The sequence below is a fragment of the Solanum dulcamara genome, chromosome 11, assembly GCF_947179165.1.
Source record: "Solanum dulcamara chromosome 11, daSolDulc1.2, whole genome shotgun sequence".
Classification (NCBI taxonomy): Eukaryota; Viridiplantae; Streptophyta; class Magnoliopsida; order Solanales; family Solanaceae; genus Solanum; species Solanum dulcamara.
In genome coordinates, this window is record NC_077247.1 from 37,313,034 (window position 1) to 37,335,434 (window position 22,401).

Sequence of the window (22,401 nt, forward strand, 5' to 3'; positions counted from 1 at the left end):
CAAATTAAATAAGAGTATGTATTAAAAATTAATCAGTAAATAAAAGTATATCATCTCTAACTACTTGAACTATTGATTCAAGTGATCACACAATCCAAGTAAGATCAATCAATTTAAGTGCACAAAGGACCCTATTTCAACTGTGAACTTTTCAACAAAACATATTTTATTTACTTAATTATATACTTATGTAAAATCTTAAATTGTTGGGAGAAATTAAAATACACTTTTATCTACTTAATTATATTCTCCAGACATAAAAGTACGATGATGCTTGAATTTGTTATAATTAATTAAAATTGACTTAGATACGAAAAAAGATTGTGCAAGATTCTTACCAAATCCCATTATTCTGTACTAGGTTATATGATGTTTGTTACACCCTGATTTTAAAAACTTTTTCCTTCTATCAACAATTGGCTGGTTTGTTAACATGGCGCATGCCTACCTGTTGGCTGCAAAGATGCCCAAATAAATTTTATTACTAGTAATATAATTTAAACTGAAAAGGTGGGGGAAAGGACACTAGAATTTTTAATTTGAACAAAGAGACATGACGTTTTTATTATCTAATATTCAAAAGAATAAAGTGCTAAAAGTAACAAGTAAGATCAACTTAATTAAGGAATTGTAGATTGTAAAACAGTGTGCATCACACCTTTGTGATTGATGCATGATTGGTGTTAGCGGGGCATATTCTCATGCCTTATTGGGAAATTGTTCCAAACAAAGCCTATTTATTGAATAATCTAAGCAAATAGTAGTGTTGAGTTAAACCTAAAACTTTTAATATTATTAAACCACCTAAAAAATAATTAAAATACACTTTTAATATACCATTAGCTATAGAAGATTAAAGTACACTGATGTTGTAGAAGTTTAACACAACTCCATTATATATAAGTTAAATTTGTTATATTTATGAGTATGTTAGTGTATATAAGTTAAATTCGATGGTAAACACATTAGTAGAGAGAGGTCCTAATTAATTATTGCAAACAGCATATAGATAAAAAGGAAACACATTACATCAACTTTTTAGTCGAGCAAAGATTTGGATACTTGTTGATAAATCATATTCTTGCAACCATTACCACTCACTCTTCTCAAAATATATTCTCTTAATAGTTTCTTGTTGGAAATTAAACAAAATTTAATGGACTTCAGGTTAACTACATTATTATAGAGAATAAACTCATGCACTCTGACGACGTTTGCTATATTCACTTGATTAATTACTAGATTCATCACTTGACGTGTATGAAAAAGTTTGGAATTAGATTTCAAAAGAAACATAGTATCTAAATATAGGTCATGAAATGAAAATATAGAGTCTAAATCTCGTTACAGTGTGACAACCTCTATCTATTTAGAAACAAAAAGTTTTTTTCACTGCAAATCAATCGAAAATTTTATGTTATAGAGCATGATTTTTCCACTAAATCAGCTCATTAGGAAAAACACATGGTAAAAAACAGTTTCTTCCTAAAATAGTGGCAAACTTTCTAATTTTTCCTTAACATTATTATTTTTACTTTCTCAACGATTCAATCAAAATATCTTTTGTAATAGCCACCGAACAATTTTTTAGTGGGAAAATAGTATATTTTTTTTAGTAGTAAGTGTTTGTCTAAAAAATTTCATTACTACTATAGTGAGATGCTATTATACTGACATTTGACATTTATGCCTCATTTAGCTATTATAAACTAAAATATATTTAAAAATTAATTTATAATTTATGTATCAAAAAGGAAAAAAATGTATTTATTAACCAATTTAACAAAAAAATAAATATGAATATAAAAAATGCAAGCACATGTAACATTTTCCCCTAAGGCTATAATCATGATTGATAAACAACATCCTCATAAAAATTATTTTACACTTCTAATGTATAAAAGTTAAAAGACACTTTCAAAAATTGGAGAGAAGAGTGATGGCTGAGGGTGAATTCTTTTTTATTTTTTATTTTTTATTTAATATGTAATTATCTAATATCCAAAATAGATCGAGTTTCTCACTTGTTGACACATTTATACTGGGATTTACACATTGGTTTTGTGGGGGGTCAAACGTCAACCTATGGATAGCCAGAAACAGACTTTTCACAAATCGTTAACAACATTATTCCTTTTTCCACTAAATTCATCCCATTGATTGTTGTTACATCCTTTGGTTCCAATTTACGTAACATAATTAAAATTATGATAATTAATAAAGATTTTTATTTTATCAAAATATTTTTTAAATATTTAAGATTGTTAATTATTATAATTTATCATATTTTTTTATATATTTCACTAGTAAAATTTTAAAATTTAAATCTAAAAATTCCAATTGTTCCGTATAAATATAAATTGGGATAGAAAGAAAGAGTAGTATATAGTATAAACTGTAGTGCTCCATCTTAACCCACCACACATGAAAAACGTCTTCCTTCAACTTCATTTTCCTTATTCCCCTGTTTCCTAATTCAATCAAAATATCAAATACAACTTTTTCCTTCCAAGACTTTATAGATTTCAACAAAACTCACAAATTGCTACTAAATTTATACTAATTCTCACTGATCATATATAGATGGGTAGTACTTGTGATGGCCTTGATTTAGGATTAGGCTTTTCATCAACGCGGAATCAGAAAGCAAGAAAGCACGGAAGAGCAGCTGCAATTAAATTCGATCTTGGTTTTGAACCCTCTCTGAATTTAAGCCTTTCTTCCAGAGATCAGATCTACGATCTGAAGACGGAAAATAAGGATCAATTATCTGTTGCTTCGTCCTATTCAAACGCGAGTGTGAAAAGGGAAAGAGATATTGGTAGTGAGGTAACAGAAGTAGAAAGAGTAATTTCAGGTAGAGTTAGTCATGATCATGAAGATTATTATTATGATGATGATGGTTCAAATGGAAGGAAGAAACTTAGGCTCACTAAAGTACAATCTGCTTTGTTAGAGGAAAGTTTCAAGCAACAGAGCACTCTCAATCCTGTAAGCTATCCATTTTTTCTCACATGATCATTTCATTTAAAAGTTTAAATTGTTATTTTCATGAATCAAGCGCGTGAAAATTAATGAGCGATCGTGAGAATTGAAATTAAATTCCTGATACCATGCGAAAGTTGTGAGTTGTGACTATTTCATATTCTCTCCGTCTCAATTTATGTAAATCCTACACAATTTTGATTTTCTAAATGACCAAAACTGATTCACAATTTTCGAATAATTCAGAAGCAAAAGCAGCACTTAGCAAGGAAGCTTAACGTAAGGCCTCGTCAAGTGGAAGTTTGGTTCCAGAACAGAAGAGCAAGGTTTGATATCTTCTTACGCATACTGGACCAAGATCCTACATTCTTCCATAAATATTTCTTATATATTTAATAGATTTCTCACCAAAAATCACTTACACATCAAAATTTTCCTTAAGAATTAATTTTAGGAATCTAATTAAAGGCCCGTTTGAATTAACTTTAAAAAAGTACTTTTTCTTTTTTTTTTACTTATCAAATTTTAATTTGACACACGAAAACAATAATTGGTATATGAGTTTATCATTTTATTCCTATTAATTGATAGAGTTTTAAATATATTTATTCACTACATTTTTCAAAAACATTAATTTAATATTAATAAATTGAGGGTATAATCGGAAGAAAAAAATTATCCTTCCTTGATTCGTCAAAAATGACAAGTAAAAAGAGAAATCAAATTAGAAATTTGACAAGTAAATAAAAACTGAGGGAGTAACTTTTAAGTCAAAAATAAAAAATCAAACTTAAATGACTTTTAAATTAAAAAACAAAAAATAGGAAGAAGTCTACTTTTAATTTTTAAGTTATTTTATATTTGTCAAACACTTTAAGAAATCAAAAACTAACTTAAAAGTAGAGTTGACCAACTTAAAAACGTATCCAAACGAGCTCTAAGTAATGTTTATGGTTTTTACAGAACGAAGTTGAAGCAAACAGAGGTAGATTGCGAGTTTTTAAAGAAATATTGTGAGACACTGACAGATGAAAACAGGAAGCTTTACAAAGAATTGCAAGAACTGAAAGCTCTAAAAGTAGGGCAGCCGTTGTACATGAAGCTGCCGGCTGCAGCCACCCTCACTGTGTGTCCTTCATGCGAAAGAGTCAGAGGCGCCGCCGCCCAAAACTCAGCCAAGTCTTCTCACCTCTATGGCTCCTTTACCAATCCATCAGCAGCTTGTTAATTAATTAGTATTCAAATTATCATGTTAATTTATTTTTAATTAATGTCATGTTAATTAATTAGATTCTTTGGTAATCCCACAAAACTAGTAAAGATTTATTTTGTTTTGGTTAAGGGTTTAATTTGTACTGTAATGAAATGACTGTATAGTTCATTTGTTTATAAGAGGTTTGCTAATCATTATTCATTTACTCATTTGTTTCTTTAATTTGTCAGTACAACTCTGTAAATTGTTAAGAAATATACTCATTTTTGGTTGCCTTTGTTTCTACGTCTCCTCATTTTCAAACTTGAGATTTTATTTTGAGTTTAGCTTTATATTTGCACTGAGATTCGTAAAGAATTTAAGTTTATCAGTTCAATAAATATAGATAATTACTAAAAAGTTGCTCGTACGATAATTTTTCTTTTTAGTTAATTAAAAAAGAACAACATATTTTTTATTTGACAAATATTTAGTGAGATTATCAACATTTTACTCATGTTAGGTCTCACTTATTTGATAAAAAATCCATAAAAATATACTTTGAAACATTGTAAAATATTTCCATATTTTTAAAACTCTATATCCATTTAAACTACATTAAATAAATTGGGTCATAGAAAGCATATACTATCAAATGTCAGTGTATCCATGAAATACAGTTTCGATGTTCTGTTGAGCCATTGGATGTAAATTCCTTCCGTTCTAATTTACATAGGTTTCTTTTTGATATGTATTGAAAATAATGTCATATTTCTTTTTTATTTCAATATAATTTTACCTTTAAATATATGATCAATAGAAACAAATGTCTATGATTTATTTCAATTCATAAATTTTAAGAGTTTTTTATTTTTAAACTATATATTCAATTAAATAATATTATATAAATTAAAACTTAGAAAATAATACAATAAATATGCATGATCTAGTTCGTACTATATAAGAAAAGAGGATTATAAAGTAGTCCTCTTTAATTAATTAGCTAGGTTTTATACCTCAATTAACGAAACAGAAAGATAATGATTTGGATGGTTGAATAAGGTTATTCATGATAGAGATGATGTGTAGTATGTGGAAAGCCAATGGTAGGAGTCAGCTCACGTGTATTTGTCTCTAGTTTTCTTTGATTGAGAAAGTGTCAACATGAAAAAGTGAAGGTGACACTGCCTCCCTTATTATATATGTATGTAAAGATTAATTTAACCTCGTTATAAAAGCACATAAACTATAAAATTTGTTTTTGTTTCTAACATGAGATACATATACGATCAAGTTTAATTTGACAGAACATATATGGTTAAGTTATGATAAATCGTCTTAATATATATACATGCTTCAAAACATTATCGAGAAGAATTTATATATAAAACCTAACTCAATTTAATTCACAAAAGTCATGAGACTGAATGTGATGAGAGATTTTTAGGAGATCTGTGTGGGACGCACATATCATGTGATATTGAAAAGATCACACGTACCCCATGCCTAGCAAGTTTCTTATAAGTTTCATTATGAACATGGAGACTTATATGGGGAAAAAAAGGTAAGACTTAGCACAACCTACTACTACCTCTTTGATGTAGCATTTGCAACCACTGGTTACTAAGATGTTAGAAATTGCTTGTTCTTTTCCCATCATCAAATGGTCCACATCTTATGCTGTTTTCTCCACTACCCCCACTTTTTTTTTTAAGAGTTGATTTCTGCCATGATCATTTAATTAATATTGATCTTTTTATTTTAATTTATGTGTTTTTTTAAGTATGTTTCGTAAAGAATATTTTTTAAAATAATTTTTTACGACTACAAAATTAAAGAATATTTTGATATATTTTACATAGCCTTTTTTTAAGATCACAAAATTTAAAATTTGTTTTTATTTTTTAAAATTTTATGTTAAGTTAAAATAAGACGGATGAATTGAAATAGTGGGAGTAGTTATTATTTCATAAAATCACTTTTTTATTAAAAAAATTTAGAATCAAGAAGAAAAAAATGACTTTTTGAGATAATAAATATTAATTAGTTGAGTGACCACCTAGAAATCAACCTCTCTTTTTAATAAATATTTGTTTGGTATGGTGAATAAGTATAGATAGTCCCGGATGAAAAATTTAGTATTGTCTTATTTCTTGTTTGGTTGCTAATTCTAAAATGAGTTATACCTGAATTAACAATTAGTAGCACGATAAGTTATTCCTATCAAAAAATGAAATAATAATATCGGAATATGTTTTTGTTAACAAATAACACATTCTTATTAATTATATAATGCATCTTATTTTTAATACAATAAATAAAAAATATTAAAATAATTAATCTCAATATAACTAATATCATACCTTATTTTTAAATCAAATGACCCCTTCATATTTGAAATCTACTTAATAATTCGTTTAGACTCGCATCGAGAGCGTCCAATATTAGAACTTTTGCCTTAAATATTTGGAGAAATTCCGCTAAATAAGAGGTTTTGAAGGTTGAAAATAGAAAATTTCCTCATTGAAACATGTTTTACACTTTATACATACGCCTTATGATCAGTGGCGGATCCAAAAATTTTATAAAGGGAGTTCAAAATAAATTAAACACGCTAATAAAAAAAAATGTGTTTATTCAGATTTGAACCCTCGAGCTAAGACAAGCTAAGACGAAATATTAAACCCATTTGCCACTGAGCTAGTCCTTTGGCTTATGCTCAAGGGGTTCAATGTTAAATATATACACATAAATTAAAATTTTTATCTTATATATACAGTATAATTTTTTAACGAAGGGGATTCGGATGAACCCCTGAACTGTACGTGGGTCCGCCCCAGCTTATGATGTGTAATTATTAAGAATTGAGTTACTGAATTTTCAATATTTAATAATTAAAATAAATAATTAAATATCTTAAGTGACACGTTATCATGATTGGTCAGAGGCAAGAGTCCTAAGTTGCATAATTGGAAGATCTTTCATGGTCTACCTTAGTGGTCCACTTTAGAATTCATTATGAATTTGCCTAGGATTGTCCGTGTTATTTGGGTGCTGTTTGGCCCCGAATATTTTTGGAAAAAAAATATAATTTTTTAATAATTAGTGTTTGATCATATAATTTGACAAATATATTTGATAAACATTTCATATTTTCAAGTTCAACAAAAAATTAGTATTTGAGCCAAGTTCTAATATTTAGAACTTTTTAAAAATACCTCAAACTTTTATATTTTATAAAAAACACCCATTATTTAGTAATTTCAACTAATATTTATCTACCAACTTACTTCATTAACATTGCCAACCAACACCATTAAACAATATCTCTATCTATTAATAAAAGAATAGTTTATTACTACCTCCTTCGAAAAAGAATAGTTTGAGTGACAAAATTGAGAACAAAGAATAATTTGTTAATGCGATTAATGTTTGCTCTTGCTCATACTGTTACTTTGTTATTGTTGATTGTTATCAATTATATTATAAGATTTATTTTAATAGAACATGTTCATTATAAATTGATAATACAAATTTATGGGTATTTTTAATAATTTTTAAAATTACGGATACAAAATAATATTTTTTGAAATAATCAAATATTCTTGAAAATGTTTGTGTCCAAACACATGGTCAAACTAACAAAACTTCATCCAGAAATAATTTGCAAAGAATATTTGAAAATTTGAGGTCAAACACTAGCTTGGTGTCGAGTTTGAAAAGAAATAAAAATAAATAACTATTATTAATATGAATTGGTGCAGTGATAGAATTGTTTCATTCTTAATTAGAGGTTTTGAGTTTGAGTCATGAATATGAAGAAAATTCTATTGGAATATTTACCCCTAAACAAACCTTATAGTGCGCATTTGAATTTAGTTAGGGATCCAACGAAAACTCCGAACATTGGGTAGGAAAAAAAAAAAACCTTAAACAATTAAAAATAGTGAGTAAGAAGAAAATGGAATGATGGAGTGACTTTCCCGGAAGCTCTAACTTTCTGCTGGTCTTATCATCATCATCATGAATTTCATCACCTTCCCTATCGTTTACTGCTTGTTTCTCTTTTCCTTTTTTTCCAATTAATCCCAAATAAAAATAATAATTTTAAAATAAAATTTGAATTATATTTCAACAATTATTACTATTACTTTAAAAAATTATCGTTTGGTATCTGAGATAAATAATAATTTCAAATAAAATTCAAAATTAATTTTATTTTATTTTCAAAAAACTAATCCATGATGCAGTAGAACAAGAAAAATGATACGGTGTACCAACTCAAGATTCAATTTGGCATGCTGTAGACCAATAATATTTTATTGACATAAAATAGACATATTAGCCTTTTTGACCAAAATCAGTAGCCAATAATTTTTTCTCTTTTCGTTAAAAATATATTTCAACAATGTTTTTTGCCCCTTTATTCAATATCTTCTTCTCTCTTTTTATTAAAAAATATTTCAACAATCTCTATCATTTTTAAAGTTCATCACATGCTAAATTTTGTAAAATCAAAATAATTGTGATTTTGAAAAATGAGAAAAGAAGTGAAAACACAAATGGCGTTAAAGATAGATTGTTAAAGTTTTGTTCCTACGACGATGGGATAAGGTGTTGATGGAGAAGAAAAGTCATATGTACACATTTTGATATATTTTGTGAAACATTATGTGTGCATTCTAATATATATTTTTTGAATTAATAAATATATATTCAGATACATTTTGTAAATTAATAACTATACATTCAGTTATACATGTTATGTATAACTAGAAAACTTTTTAGATATAAATATCGTGAAGAATCAATGTCAATACAATTATATATATTCATTTATGTATACAAATGATAAGAGCACATACATTGAGTAAGTCAATTTTAGATACACATATATAATATAAAAATATATGTATACATTCAATTTAATATAGACAATTTTGTGATATACATGCTGTTTAGTTTCTCTCAAGTAATTATAGAAAAATGATGTTGACTTATGCAATAAGTATATGTATACGTTCAATTTAATGTAGGTAGTTTTATGATATACAAGTGGTTTATCATAAATATAATGAAATCTGTTAATCTAATATAAAGTAATTTTTTTAAAAAAATAATATATATATAAAGAAAATTTGTTATATATATTCGACTTGTGGATACATCTTTAAATTCATTTGGATTGGGAATACATTTTAATGAATTTAATATATTGTAGGCAAAATATGTTGTAAGCATTTGATTCATGCATACACTAAGGGGCCGTTTGGTTGTTGCTCAGAGTTATGCAGGTATTAATAATATATGTATTAGTTATACAGATATTAGTCATGTAGAATTCAGTTATATAGAATTTAATAATTTCTTTGAATGTTGATTTGTTATATTAAAAATTAATAAACATATATACTTCTTAAAAATAAATTATTTGTTTACTATAATACCCTTATTATAAAATAGAGGGAAGTGGATGCTCCATTTGTAATGGAGCCCACCAAATGGCAAGTTGTTGATGTAACTCCTTTTTCTTCTCCGTGGAAGTTTGGCTATAAATAGTCATTTGTGTGTGTACTTCTCCGTGGAAGTTCGGCTATAAATAGTCATCTGTTTTATGTAATTGTACACACACAGATATCAAATTCTCTCTATATCTTTCTCTCTTTCTTCTTGTTTTGATAATTTAATTTGTTACATAACACGTTATCAGCATGAGATTCTGTTATCTTGAGCTATTTAAAACAGGTGAAGAGGGTAAAAAATATATTCTAAAATGTCTAATTTTTCTAAACTTGAATTTGTTGCTTTGGATATATTGGGAAAAGACTGCTCCTCATGGGCTCTAGATGCTGAAATTCATCTGGATCCGATGGGTCTAATAGACACCATAAAAGATGATAACTAGGCATCTAGCCAAAATCGTGCCAAAGTTACGATATTTCTCCGCTACTATCTTGACGAGAGGTTAAAAATGCAATACCTCACAATTAAAAATCCTCTTAAACTGTGAAATTTTTTGAAAGAAAGATATGACCACCTGAAGTTGGTCATTCTTCCACAAGCACATCATGATTGGTTCAATTTGAGGTTAGTAGATTTTAAAAGTATAACTGAATATAATTCTTACATGTATAAAATTATATCACAGTTAAATTTATGCGGAGAAGAGGTCACTGAACATGACAAGCTTGAAAAAACATACTCCACATTCTCTCCCGCGAATATGCTCCTACAACAACAATATCGCAAAATGGGTCTTAAAAAATATTCTGAATTACTTTCACACCTTCTTATTGTTGAACAACATAATGACCTATTAATGAAAAATCATGAAAATTCGTCTGTTGGTTCTATGCCACTTCCTAAAGTGAATCAGACAAATTATAACCAATGAGAAAGATGTTATGGTCCCAGTTGTTGTCGTGGCCGTGGTTGTAAAAGAAATTATAATCATGCTGGTCGTCTTGCACAAAAGAATAACCAGCAATATAAAAAAAAGGATGAAAAATATGAAATTATGCAAAAGAAAAATTCAGAAAGTGTATGTCATAGATGTGGAGGAATGAGAAGCTGGTCACGTACATGTCGATCCTCAAAGCGTCTGTTTCAGCTCTATCAGACATCCTTGAAAAAGGGTGATAATAATTCAGAGATAAATTTTATCTCTGAAGATAATATTGAGCCTATGCATCTAGATGTAGTTGATTTTTTTGCAATCCCCGAAGGACACATGATTTTCTAATATGCTAATCAAACATAGTAATATGTGTGTTGAATTTTATACATGGCATAAAAATACTACCAAACATTGTAAAGCTTATACAAAATTTTATACCTGAATAACTTCACACAAATCGGCCCCTAATAACTTTATATACATTTGTTGGCATTTACATTAATACAAAAAGAAAACCCATCTTTATTTTAATTTGTTTGTCATAGTTTGATTTGACACAAGGTTCTAAAAAAGTGAAAAAGATTTTGAATATTGTAGCCTTAAATTAAATATATGTAAAATGTGTCAAAATATCTTTTATAAACTTGTGATCTTAATCATGTCATGTAGACTGTTGTGATTAAAGTTGTAAAAAAAAGAGAGTAAAAGCATGTTTTGATGACTTATTTTAGGTGTTTTTAATCTAAAATAGTTTTAAAGCACTTTTAAAGTATTTGAATAAAATTAAAAAAGCTTTTAATCACTTGATTTTAAGTTAAAATAATAAAAATAAAAAGCCATAAGTTAAAAATCCTACAAGTACTAAAAAGAAAAGTAAGACAAACAAATTGAAATGATGGAGTACAAGATGGGAGAGAGAGAGAGAGAGAGAGAGAGAGAGAGAGAGAGAGAGAGAGAGAGAATATACGTGACTTATCACTTAAATTTAGGAATTAAACAAATATCATTCATTAAAAACAGGCGCGGAGAGAGAATACGTGACTTATCACTTAAATTTAGGAATTAAACAAATATCATTCATTAAAAATAGGCGCGGAGAGAGAATACGTGACTTATCACTTAAATTTAGGAACTAAAAAAATCCATTCTAAAATTTCGCAAATAACCATGTACTATAATAAACTTAATTAGGCTCTTTAACTATAGTTTACATATTTATAAATTGTAGTTATAGTTTAAGTTGGCTCGTTTTATAATTTACGGGTTTGTATAATTCGCGCATAATTGAGCTATTTTTGTATAAACTAGAAATAATGAATTTATACAAACACAAACATTTGAACTTTAAACAGTTATACAAATTATATTATACAAAGTTACATTATACAAAAGATATACAAATTATATTATACAAATTTTGAATTATACAAACGTAAAAATTATACAAACTCGAATTATAATTAACATCAAATATTAATAACAAATTATAAATTAAATAAACTATAGTTATATTAATTAATTAACTAATATATATTTATTTATTCACGTAATTTTCCCTAATGTCAATTCCTCCCTATCTAAGCCCCAAACTCCTTCAAATGAAAATATGGATCGTTGGATAATAACAGAGCTTGGGTAGACAAGGATTTGGATGGATTGAGGCATTTGCACATATAGCAAATTTTAGAAATAACTAATATTAGATTAAAATTAGGTTTCTTTAGTTATACTTTGGTTAATTTTATCATAGTTACGTTATTATTTGCTATCAGGTGTATTCAATATATTTTTTTCACTAAAATTCATTTCGAACGTAAAAATAATATTTAATACAGTGCAATAATTGTGCATCAATTTTTTTAAAAAAACTTTTTTAGCATAAATCACGATTACTAATATCTCAAACTTTCATAATCAATGGGATTGAAAAAAATTCACAAGAATTTTTTCATAATAAAAAAAAAGAATTGCGCTAAAAGATCATTTCTTCTTCATTGATTTTGCTATATCAGTGCTATTACTTGTACGATATTGATACATAAAATTTTCTATTATTACAAACTTTTTTTCACTTGAATACATTGATATAAATATATTCTGGTGATGTATACACTATAAAAACTCTCATATACATTGATACAAATGTATGATAGTGAACATATACACTTAAATATACGATACAAGTGTATAATAAAAAAATTATACACTTGAATAAATTGATACAAAGTTTGAATAAGTTGCAAATACACTCGAATAAATTGATATAAAATGAATAACAATTAACATATACACTTTATACATTGATACAAATATATAATCAATAGCAGATACAAATAAATATATTTGATACGAAAATATAACAAAGAACATATACACGTGAATAAATTGATACAAATTGGATTGAAACTAAATGGCCAACGTTATATCACATTAAGATTTATGTTCTATGCCTGGACAATGTATAAAGAGAAAAAACATAGATTCTCCTCGAACTTGTCCCAAAAAACTGAATACACACTTAACTATCATGACGATCTATTAGATCATTTACTACTTAAAAATAAATTTATTTACTCTTTAAAACTGACGTGGTAAAAAATAAATAAAAATAAAAAACAAGCATGTCAATTAAAAATTAAATTAAAACAATATTCAGAATACTCCTTCCACCCCACCCCCACGCCTCTTCTTCTTCACACTCCTTACCCCACCCTCTATCCTCCTCTTCTTCTTCATTATTTATTTTTAATCAAAATTTTGTACAACTTAATTTCTTCATAAGTTCTATTTTCATTCTCCCTCCATTGTTGATGCAAAAATCAATATTTAAAATCTTCATCTTCTTTATTATATATCACTGCAACATTGTCAAAATGTAAGGGAGAAGAAAGTTCCAAAATCACCATCGATTTCTCTGTACCAAATGAAACATTAATGATGAAAAACCGCCACATTCCTATTAATTTCACAATTATTGATAAAAATCGCAACGTTATCTCTCGATTTCACCATCTACACTATATCGGATTTCTCTCTTGCTTGCCTCTATAAAAGGCTCTCTCACCTCATCGAAAAATCAATGAATGTGATAGAAGAGAGGTTGAAGAAATTGGTGGTGATGGCAGCTTTGTGGGTTTGTTGAGAAAATTGAAGGTGGTGAAGAAGAAGAAGAAGAAATTGATATTAATAATGATGGTGGTGAAGAACAACGAATCAATTCTTGTGAGATCAGAGATGGAGTGGGTGAAATTTAGTGATGAAGAAGATAAAATTATTAGAAAATTTTAATGATTAATTAGAAATTAATTAGTATAAAATATAGTTAACAAAAGAAAACTTAATGAACAAAGAAAGAAAAGAAAAAAAATATAAAAAATTATAATTTCTGACATGACGCTAATACAGTGCTAATGTGGCCAGCGAGTGTAAAATACATATACTGTTAGAGTGATGTTATACGTCTCAACATGGAAATAAATTCACTTTTAAGTGATAAAAGTGTGTAATAATACATCGTCAAAATAGATTGAATGTGTATTTAACTTTTCGAAACAAATTCAGAATGAATTCTATGCCTTTTCCCATGTATATACAGTGTTAAACCACTTGCAATCGACAACAAATTTTATTTTCTAAGTTTTAAATATATTTATGTACATGCCTGTTTTAAAACAGGCTAGTTTGATCAGGAAGATCTTTGAAGCAAGATAACAAGCAGGCAGTTAGAAGTTGATGGTCACTCAAAGCATAGTCTAATTAGACAACTATATATTGGATGTATACATTAAATCTTAAAGATTCTTAATGAAAATTTTGATTTCGCCGGACAAGATTGATTTTCTAATGATCATTGATACAAGATGGAGAACTTTTTTTTTTGGAGGTGGGGCCGGTCAGACGGACAAATTTTCATGCATGTATATTGTATTGTGTATAAGTAGGAGCTAGGGGAAAACACAAATACCCAAATTGCTAATAAATAGTGCAGGTGTTTCTCTGTTCCTCTCTATGGACTTGTTCATGTGAAACCCATACCACTTGTTATTTCTTGCCTTCTCCAAAACTCATGACATCTATACCAATGTGTTTTTTAGAAAATTATAATACTAATAATGCAATTTATTATAATTAGCAATTAGAAAAGGTTATTTCTATGCCGATAGCATTGTAGACTATTCAGACAATTTAACTAGCTATATCAATCTTTATTTTCTACAAATTATCATACTAGACTTTTATATATGAATAATATTTTTGTATGTTAAATTGATAGTGCAAAATATTCTATGTATATTAATAGACCGGTCATGTCATATAGGCCCGAGTTGGACATCCAATTGCTTCGGTTTGAATTATCCGGAGAATGCAATGCTATCAAAAAGTTGGACAATCAAACCTATTTCTCGATTCACTCAAAGAGGTGAATAGGATTTCAATAGAGATATGTAAAAAGTAGGTCCGATTACGCGTATTCCTAATCCTAAATGGAATGTAACGATGTAGGGATCCATATGTAAACATACCGGCAACATGTTGGAGAGCTTTGAGATCCCTCCCTAAAATGCAAATTTCCCGAAAGTTTCAAAGTGATCTACATTTTCATCACATCCTTCTTAAGTCGTATGTTCACTCAACTCTAAAATCTGAATCTTTTTTCATTTTAAGTTTATTGAACATGCGAATGACTCCAAATTAAATAGACATATCCTCAGCTTCTACTTTCTGCCATATGAGTTCAGTTTCATTATGTTATTACCGAATTCTATTTATTAAATTTGGTCTAGCTAATTCAATAATTTAATCCATATGTATTTAATTATAAGTAATTACAAAAGGTTATTTCTATGCCGATATCATTGTATAAAATGTTTTTACACTATTAATACAATTTAACTAGTTTTATCAATCTTTATTTTCTACAAATTATCCAACTAGACCTTTATATATAAATAATTTTAATTTTTTTTTGCAGGTTAACTTAACTTGATAGATGCAAAATTTGTATATTATTAATGCACAAAATACAACCCCCTACTTAATAATTTTTTGTACAAATAATCCAAAGTTTTGGCTGGAAAGAGGAGCTTCATTTATTTTAAGGATGATTTTGTCCATATATACAGCTACCTAGCTAGCTTTTGCTTGTCATGTGCGTCGACCCCTTAATTTAATTGTTTTGTAGCTAACTTTTTGTCAGGCTAAAGTGTTAACAGTGGAAATTCTGATGTTAGAAATCCACGTCTGGACAAAAATAATTCCATATTAATCAAATCTTTTCGTGTCCTAAAAATGTTGAAACATAGACCGGAGTCAAAAGGGCAATAATTTTGACATAACATATTAAAATAGATCCTTTCTAAAAAAGCACATACCGAAATGGACGCATATCACTCCCTCTGAAGAGATCTGCAATCTCTTGAAGTATCCTAATATATTTTATATAATATACACAGGAAAAACTCTGTTTGAGAATCAAGAATAACATTTTCAGAAGTAAAATATAACGATGACCAACTTTCAGTTAAAAAATATATTCTATTATTAATGTAATTTAACCGTACGAAATAGATTATCGCTCTATGTTTACGTTACATATTAAATTAGATATGGAAAGTTATAGACCAATTTAACCTGATAATATAAAAGTTCTTATACTTTATTAAGTACAAGAGCAATTGAAATGGAGTAACAGAATTAATTGAACATTTTTGTCATTTGGGGTGTTATAAATCAGGAAGAAAGTGTACAAGAAAATTTGGCCTTAGCCTCCGATTACAATACAAGGATAAGCACGACCTTATCCTTCAAAACAGGGGAACTGAAGCTATAAATTTAGACATTTCACCCCTTGCAGAAAAGACTACCTATATGACGAGCTAACAAAAAAATTTGCCTTATCATATTTGGTCCTCATAGAAAGCATTTGACTCTTATCCGGTCGGAATATTGGACCTTTAGCCCCCACAGGAAGTTGTTGATAGGAGTCATATAAGGATTCATTCTAACGGTTAACTGCAAGTTTGGCTAAATGGTCTGCTACCTCGTTGGCCTCTCTAAAACAATGCTCCACCCTGACATTAGCTTGTTTCTTCAATTGTTGTAACTCCTTTATGATCAGGTTCAGGCTGAAATTGCACCATTTGCCTTCATTAATCATCTTTACAGTAGCTAGAAAATCCAACTTTAGTATGAAATTTGAGTGTTTTTTCTGACAACAAATGCTCATCCCGAATGTGGATTTATGACATTATGTATGATGGAAAAGAACTTTTTGTCCTATCACATGGACGAAGTACCCCCCCCCCCCCCTTAAAAAGTATGTATTATGATACAAAATATTTAGAAAACTCAACATTATCTGTAATAAATTTGGAGCAAAATCAACGAATGTATACTTTATATTTACAGTGGAAGTTGATGATTTTGCTATTGAAATTGAGTAGCTCCAAATCACTCTTTGAATCTCAAGGAAACAAAGCACAATTTCACAAACTAAATGCCTTTTTATCTCTGTTTGATTATGTCTGTTTTGAGAAAGAATTTTTTTTAGTCTTTTCTAGTTTCTTACTCAGGTTTTTCGTATCTGAAAATGAAGAACAAATTTAAAAGAGAGGAATATAGTAGTTACATTGATTGTAACTGTTTCCTCCTCTTTTTTGAATTTGTGTTGATTTTTATCAGAAACTATTTTCTTTTGGGTCGGATCGGATCACTTTGAGTCGGTCCACATGGGCGATCCGTGATCCATAAAAAAAACTTTCATCTCCCACTTCGCACAAGGTGGACAAGACCCAAGATAATACGACATCAATTAGACACTCAATTCATACGACAAATAGTTCGTGTGACTCGTGAGCATCAAGAGATGACCTTTAAGGATTTACAAGCTCACATAGAAATCCAATCACATGCGGAAGAAATTCACTATTTATATGAGAATATTTTTACTCACACTACCCCAGATATCATATACTACTTTAGTAATTACAAATTTGATCCCTCATCCTCTTTTAGAGGCGAACTCGAGTTTATGTTTAACTTTATATACACAATTACACTCGAGTGTAATAGCCGGCTTGTGTATACAAGTTAAATTATTCATTTTAATCATCTTTTATTTTCTACTCAAATCTATCTGTTCCAAATCAACTTCTTTTCTAGACATGCAATTCATTGCCGAATCACTCATGGCAATTAGTAACATGCTAAAGTAGCAACACCGATCGAAACTTCAAAAAATAGTAACAGATCAAAGGGTATTTTAATGAAAAGTTAATTGAATTTTTTCGGGATCTCAGACAATGTAGAAGCAGGGAACCATTATTTCATTAACCCATCGATCGCTTAACACACGTGGTATGAAACACGTGCTACGATGTTTTCACCTTATACTGATGTATGCTTTTCATTCTTTTAATTATCCAACATTGTACAAACCTTGATCTAGACACCTCTAGATGTCTAACCCGAGTTTCTCTCTTTAATGATCCTCAAATTCATTTTCTTAGAGAGACTTTTGTCTGGTATATAAAACAAGTCATCTCACGGTAGTGAAAAACATCTCTTCTCATTCTCTAATGTAAGAAGCAATTGCTCGTGTAAGAGAGCCAATCTCGCAACTTGTCCGATATATTTTGTTTTAAAAAATAATTATTATCACATGCATATAAGATATGAATATAAATTCAATAGTTTATGTTGATGAGAATGTTATTACAACCAAGTTGTTTTACAATACATAAATATCATCATATCCTATGCAAATCTAGAGCTTAACATGTTTCTCAAACAAGTCTCTACATATCACTTTTGTAAAAGAATCAGCTATCATTTCACGAGTAGAAATGTATTGTAAGTTTATTTCTCCACTTGCTACTATGTCTCTCACAAAGTTATACTTGATGTCAGTGTGTTTGATTTTGTTGTGATACTTAGGATACTTCGTATAAGCGATAGCCGCCTAACTATCGTAATTTAAAATCACGGGACTCTTAAAACTCTTTGCAATATTCAAATGCTCAAAGAATCTCTTTAACCAAATAGCTTCTTGTACTGCAGATACACAAGCTATGAATTCAGATTCCATGGTTGAAAGAGCTGTGCAAGTTTGTTTCTTACTTTTTCATAAAAGAGCACAACCATTAAGTAAGAAAGCATAACCGGAGGTTGACTTTCTATCATTCGATCACCAGCCCAAATAGCATCTGTGTAACCTCTCAGGAGTAAATCAAATCCACTATAGCATAGTGAATAATCTATAGTTCCCTTCATATATCGAAATATTTTCTTCACTGCTTTCCAATGGTTTCTTCCAGGATTGGACTAATACCTGCTAACCAGACCCATGACATAACAAATGTCTGGGATAGTACACATCATAGCATACATCAAACTCCCAATAGAACTCGAATAGGAAACTCGATACATGTCTTCCTTTTCTTTTTCAATCTTTGGACACATTTCAAGGCTTAAAGTTTCACCTCTTGCTACGGGAGTATCCATGATTTTGTAGCTATTCATTTGAAAGCGTTCCAATATTTTCTTTATGTATGTTTCTTGAGATAAACTCAAGATTTTCTTAGAACGATTTCTTTGAATCTTAACGCCCAATATATAGTCTGTTTTACCCATGTCTTTCATATCAAATGACTTTCAAAGCCATGACTTGACAGTTTTTACATAATTCAAATTATTTTCGTCTAATAAAATATCATCCACATAAAGAGAAAGAATTACAAATTTTCCATCGAAATTTTTCACATAGATGCAATGGTCTTCATAGATCATGGTAAAATCAAATGAAATCACCTCCCTATGAAATCTCAAATACCACTGCCTCGAAGATTGCTTTAGGCTATAAATTGATCTTTTCAATTTACAAACTTTCTTTTCTTGGCCTTTAACAATAAAACCTACAGGTTGTTCCATATAGATTTTCTCATTTAGTTCTCCATTAAGAAAAATGGTCTTCACATCCATTTGGTGTAATTCTAGATATAAACGTGCAACAATAGCAAAAAGTAATCGTATAGAGATAAACTTCACAACTGGTGAAAAAGTTTTCTCATAATCTATTCAAGCTTTTTGAGTAAGATCTTTTGCCACCAATCGTGCTTTGTGTCTTTCTATTGACCCATTCGATTTGCGTTTAACCTTGAGAATCCATTTATTCCCAATAGCTCTACGTCCCTGAGGAAGATCAACTAGATCCCAGACTTTTTTGATTTTCATGGAGTCTAATTCTTCTTTCATCGCTTTTAACCATTCTTCCTTTTTAGGACTCAATAAAGCCTCAGTCACAAAATCAGGTTCATCCAATTCTATGGGAGATACCAAAAAAATATAATCCTCAATCTCATAAGATCGTTTAGGTATTCCTTTTCTTGTATTCTTACGTAATTGAAGTTTAGATTCCTCTATAGAATTTTGGGATTCAAAACTCCCACTAGGACCATGAATTATTTCTTGATCAATTGTCCTATCAAGTATGTCTGACGACATTATCTGATTTTTCTGAATTCAATATTTTGTAGAGAGGCCCTCTTTCATTTATATCACCCTTTTGGGGAAAATTATTTTCCAAAAATTTGACATCTGGTGATTCAATTTCAATAATCTTCCATCTTCCAATTCATCAATGAACACATACCCTTTAGAGTGTTCTGAGTTTCTTATAAAGATACATTTCTTTTCTTTTGAATTTAGTTTACCAAACTCAACAAAATGATCTTTAATATATGCAGCACAACCCCAAGGTTGTAGATCATTCAGGTTTGTTTTATGACCAGTCCAAAGTTCATAAGGAATGAAAGGTACTGATTTAGAAGGCACTTTATTCAATATATAGACTACAGTTAATAATGCATCTCCCAGAAAGAGATAGACAAATTTGCATGCGCCATCATTGACCTTTTCATATCCAATAATATTTTATTCCTTCTCTCAGCTACACCATTTTGTTGAGGTGTATAAGGAGTAGTTAACTGTCTAATAATGTCTTTTTTTAGTACATAGTTCTTCAAATTATTTTGATAAATATTCAGGACCTCGGTCGGTTCTTAAAATCCTTATTCTTTTATCTAATTGATTTTCAAGTTCATTCATATATCTTTTAAAGAACTCATGTGCTTCAGATTTATGAGAAATCAAATAGACATAATCAAAGTGCGTGAAATCATTAATAAATGTGATGAAGTATGTGGCACCATACCTTGACCTAACAATCATTCGACCACAAATATCATAATGGATTAATTGAAGTGGTATCTCAGCTCTTTTAGCCTTTCTAAATGGTTTACATATAATCTTTTCAGTAAGACAATTTTCGCAAGTTGGCATATCAATTTTTGAGAAAGAACTTAAATGTCCTTCCTTTGCCAACCTATTCATTCGATCTTGTCCTATCTGACCTAATTTTGCATGTCATGTAATAACATCAATATCATTATTACTAGAATAACATGTCATTACACAACGGTCAATATAATAGTCATAAGTTGAAGAATTACAATCTAAAATGATAAAACGATCATAACGAAGTCCAAAACCATAAAAGACATTGTCTAGAGTTATTCGAACACCATTACGACTAAAACACAAATCAAAACCAACAACTAGAAGTACAGACACAGCTACTAAGTTTCGTTGAATCTCTGGAGCATACGTCATGCAACATTAAAGATCGGTCACCACTCAAGTCCACTTTGCAAGTGTCTATCCCTTGGACTTCTAGTCTAGCATTATTTCCTACATAGATCCATCTTGATCCAGGTGAAATTTGACAAAACTCCACAAATGCTTCTCGATCTCGACTCACGTAGTCGGTGGATCCTGAATCTACAATTCACATAAGATAAGATTCAGTTAGTAAAGAAGTGCTAGAAACATATATAGCACTCAAAGATGTGTTTAGAAATGCTATATTTTTCGGCTCGGTACATTCATGAGAAAAATGCCCTCGAACTTGAAAATTGTAGCACTTCATTTTGCTCTTGTCTCTTTTCTTGAAAAAACATTTTCCCTTTTTGGAATCTGGCTTCTTCCTTTTGTTAAAGGGTCCTTCTCCAGTCTCTTTGTTCTTTCCATTCTTCTTTCAATTTTTCTTGCTCTTAAAGCCTGAAGACTTTGTACCACTTGATTCTGCCACAAAGGCATTAGAAATAGTTTTAGCAGCACTAAGTCGCTCATCTTCAAGTTCAACATGGCAGGCAACATCAGAGAAGGTTTTGCTACTATCATTATAGGTCAAGTTAACCTTCAAATGTTCCAGTTATTAGGAATAGACCGGATCACTACTTGAACTTGTTGCTCATCTGAAAGAACACGACCAGAACTTTTGAGTTGAGCTATCATGTTTGACATCAGCTAAGGTGTTTTTTAACATTTTGATCATGATGCTTCCTGTAAGTGTCAAATTTGATAGTCAGCTGCCGGAGGTGGGTCACAGATGTACCCCCATATGTTCCTTGCAAATGTGCCGACATAACATGAGTAGTTGGGAATTCCTCACATTCACGTATGAGGTTATCAACAACAGAACTAACTATTATTCCATGTGTAGTGGAATTAATCTTTTTTCAAGCTTTATAAGCTCCAATGTCTCTTCTGTGTTGTGCAGTATTACCCTCTTTCGGTTGATTCAAAACATGATTTATACTTTCGAGAGCATTTTGCTCTTCCAATACATACCATATTTTACGACTCTGAATGTCATAATTATAACCGTTCAGTTTTTCACCTTTGTTCGAGTCAGCAATTACACTTTTTGATGTCACGTTTGTAATTAAGAGACAATCACGCAAGTATTTTTTAATCAATTATGCATGCG

The 22,401-nt window shown here is 29.5% G+C and overlaps 1 protein-coding gene across 1 annotated transcript; it reads left to right on the forward strand.

Annotated features, from left to right (window-relative positions):
• Positions 1 to 2,382: 2,382 nt before the first annotated feature.
• On the forward strand, positions 2,383 to 4,403 carry LOC129873265 (homeobox-leucine zipper protein HAT22-like). The gene is made up of 3 exons (XM_055948322.1): positions 2,383 to 2,991; positions 3,232 to 3,311; positions 3,949 to 4,403. Exons 1-3 carry the CDS (start codon positions 2,584 to 2,586, stop codon positions 4,211 to 4,213), a joined length of 753 nt encoding a protein of 250 aa, XP_055804297.1. The 5' UTR covers positions 2,383 to 2,583; the 3' UTR covers positions 4,214 to 4,403.
• Positions 4,404 to 22,401: the final 17,998 nt, after the last annotated feature.

Coding starts and splice junctions, on each gene's coding strand:
- LOC129873265 (XM_055948322.1), top strand. CDS start 2,584: ATGGGTAGTACTTGTGATGGCCTTGATTTAGGATTAGGCTTTTCATCA. Junction 2,992..3,231: donor AACAGAGCACTCTCAATCCT/GTAAGCTATCCA, acceptor CGAATAATTCAG/AAGCAAAAGCAGCACTTAGC. Junction 3,312..3,948: donor TTCCAGAACAGAAGAGCAAG/GTTTGATATCTT, acceptor TGGTTTTTACAG/AACGAAGTTGAAGCAAACAG.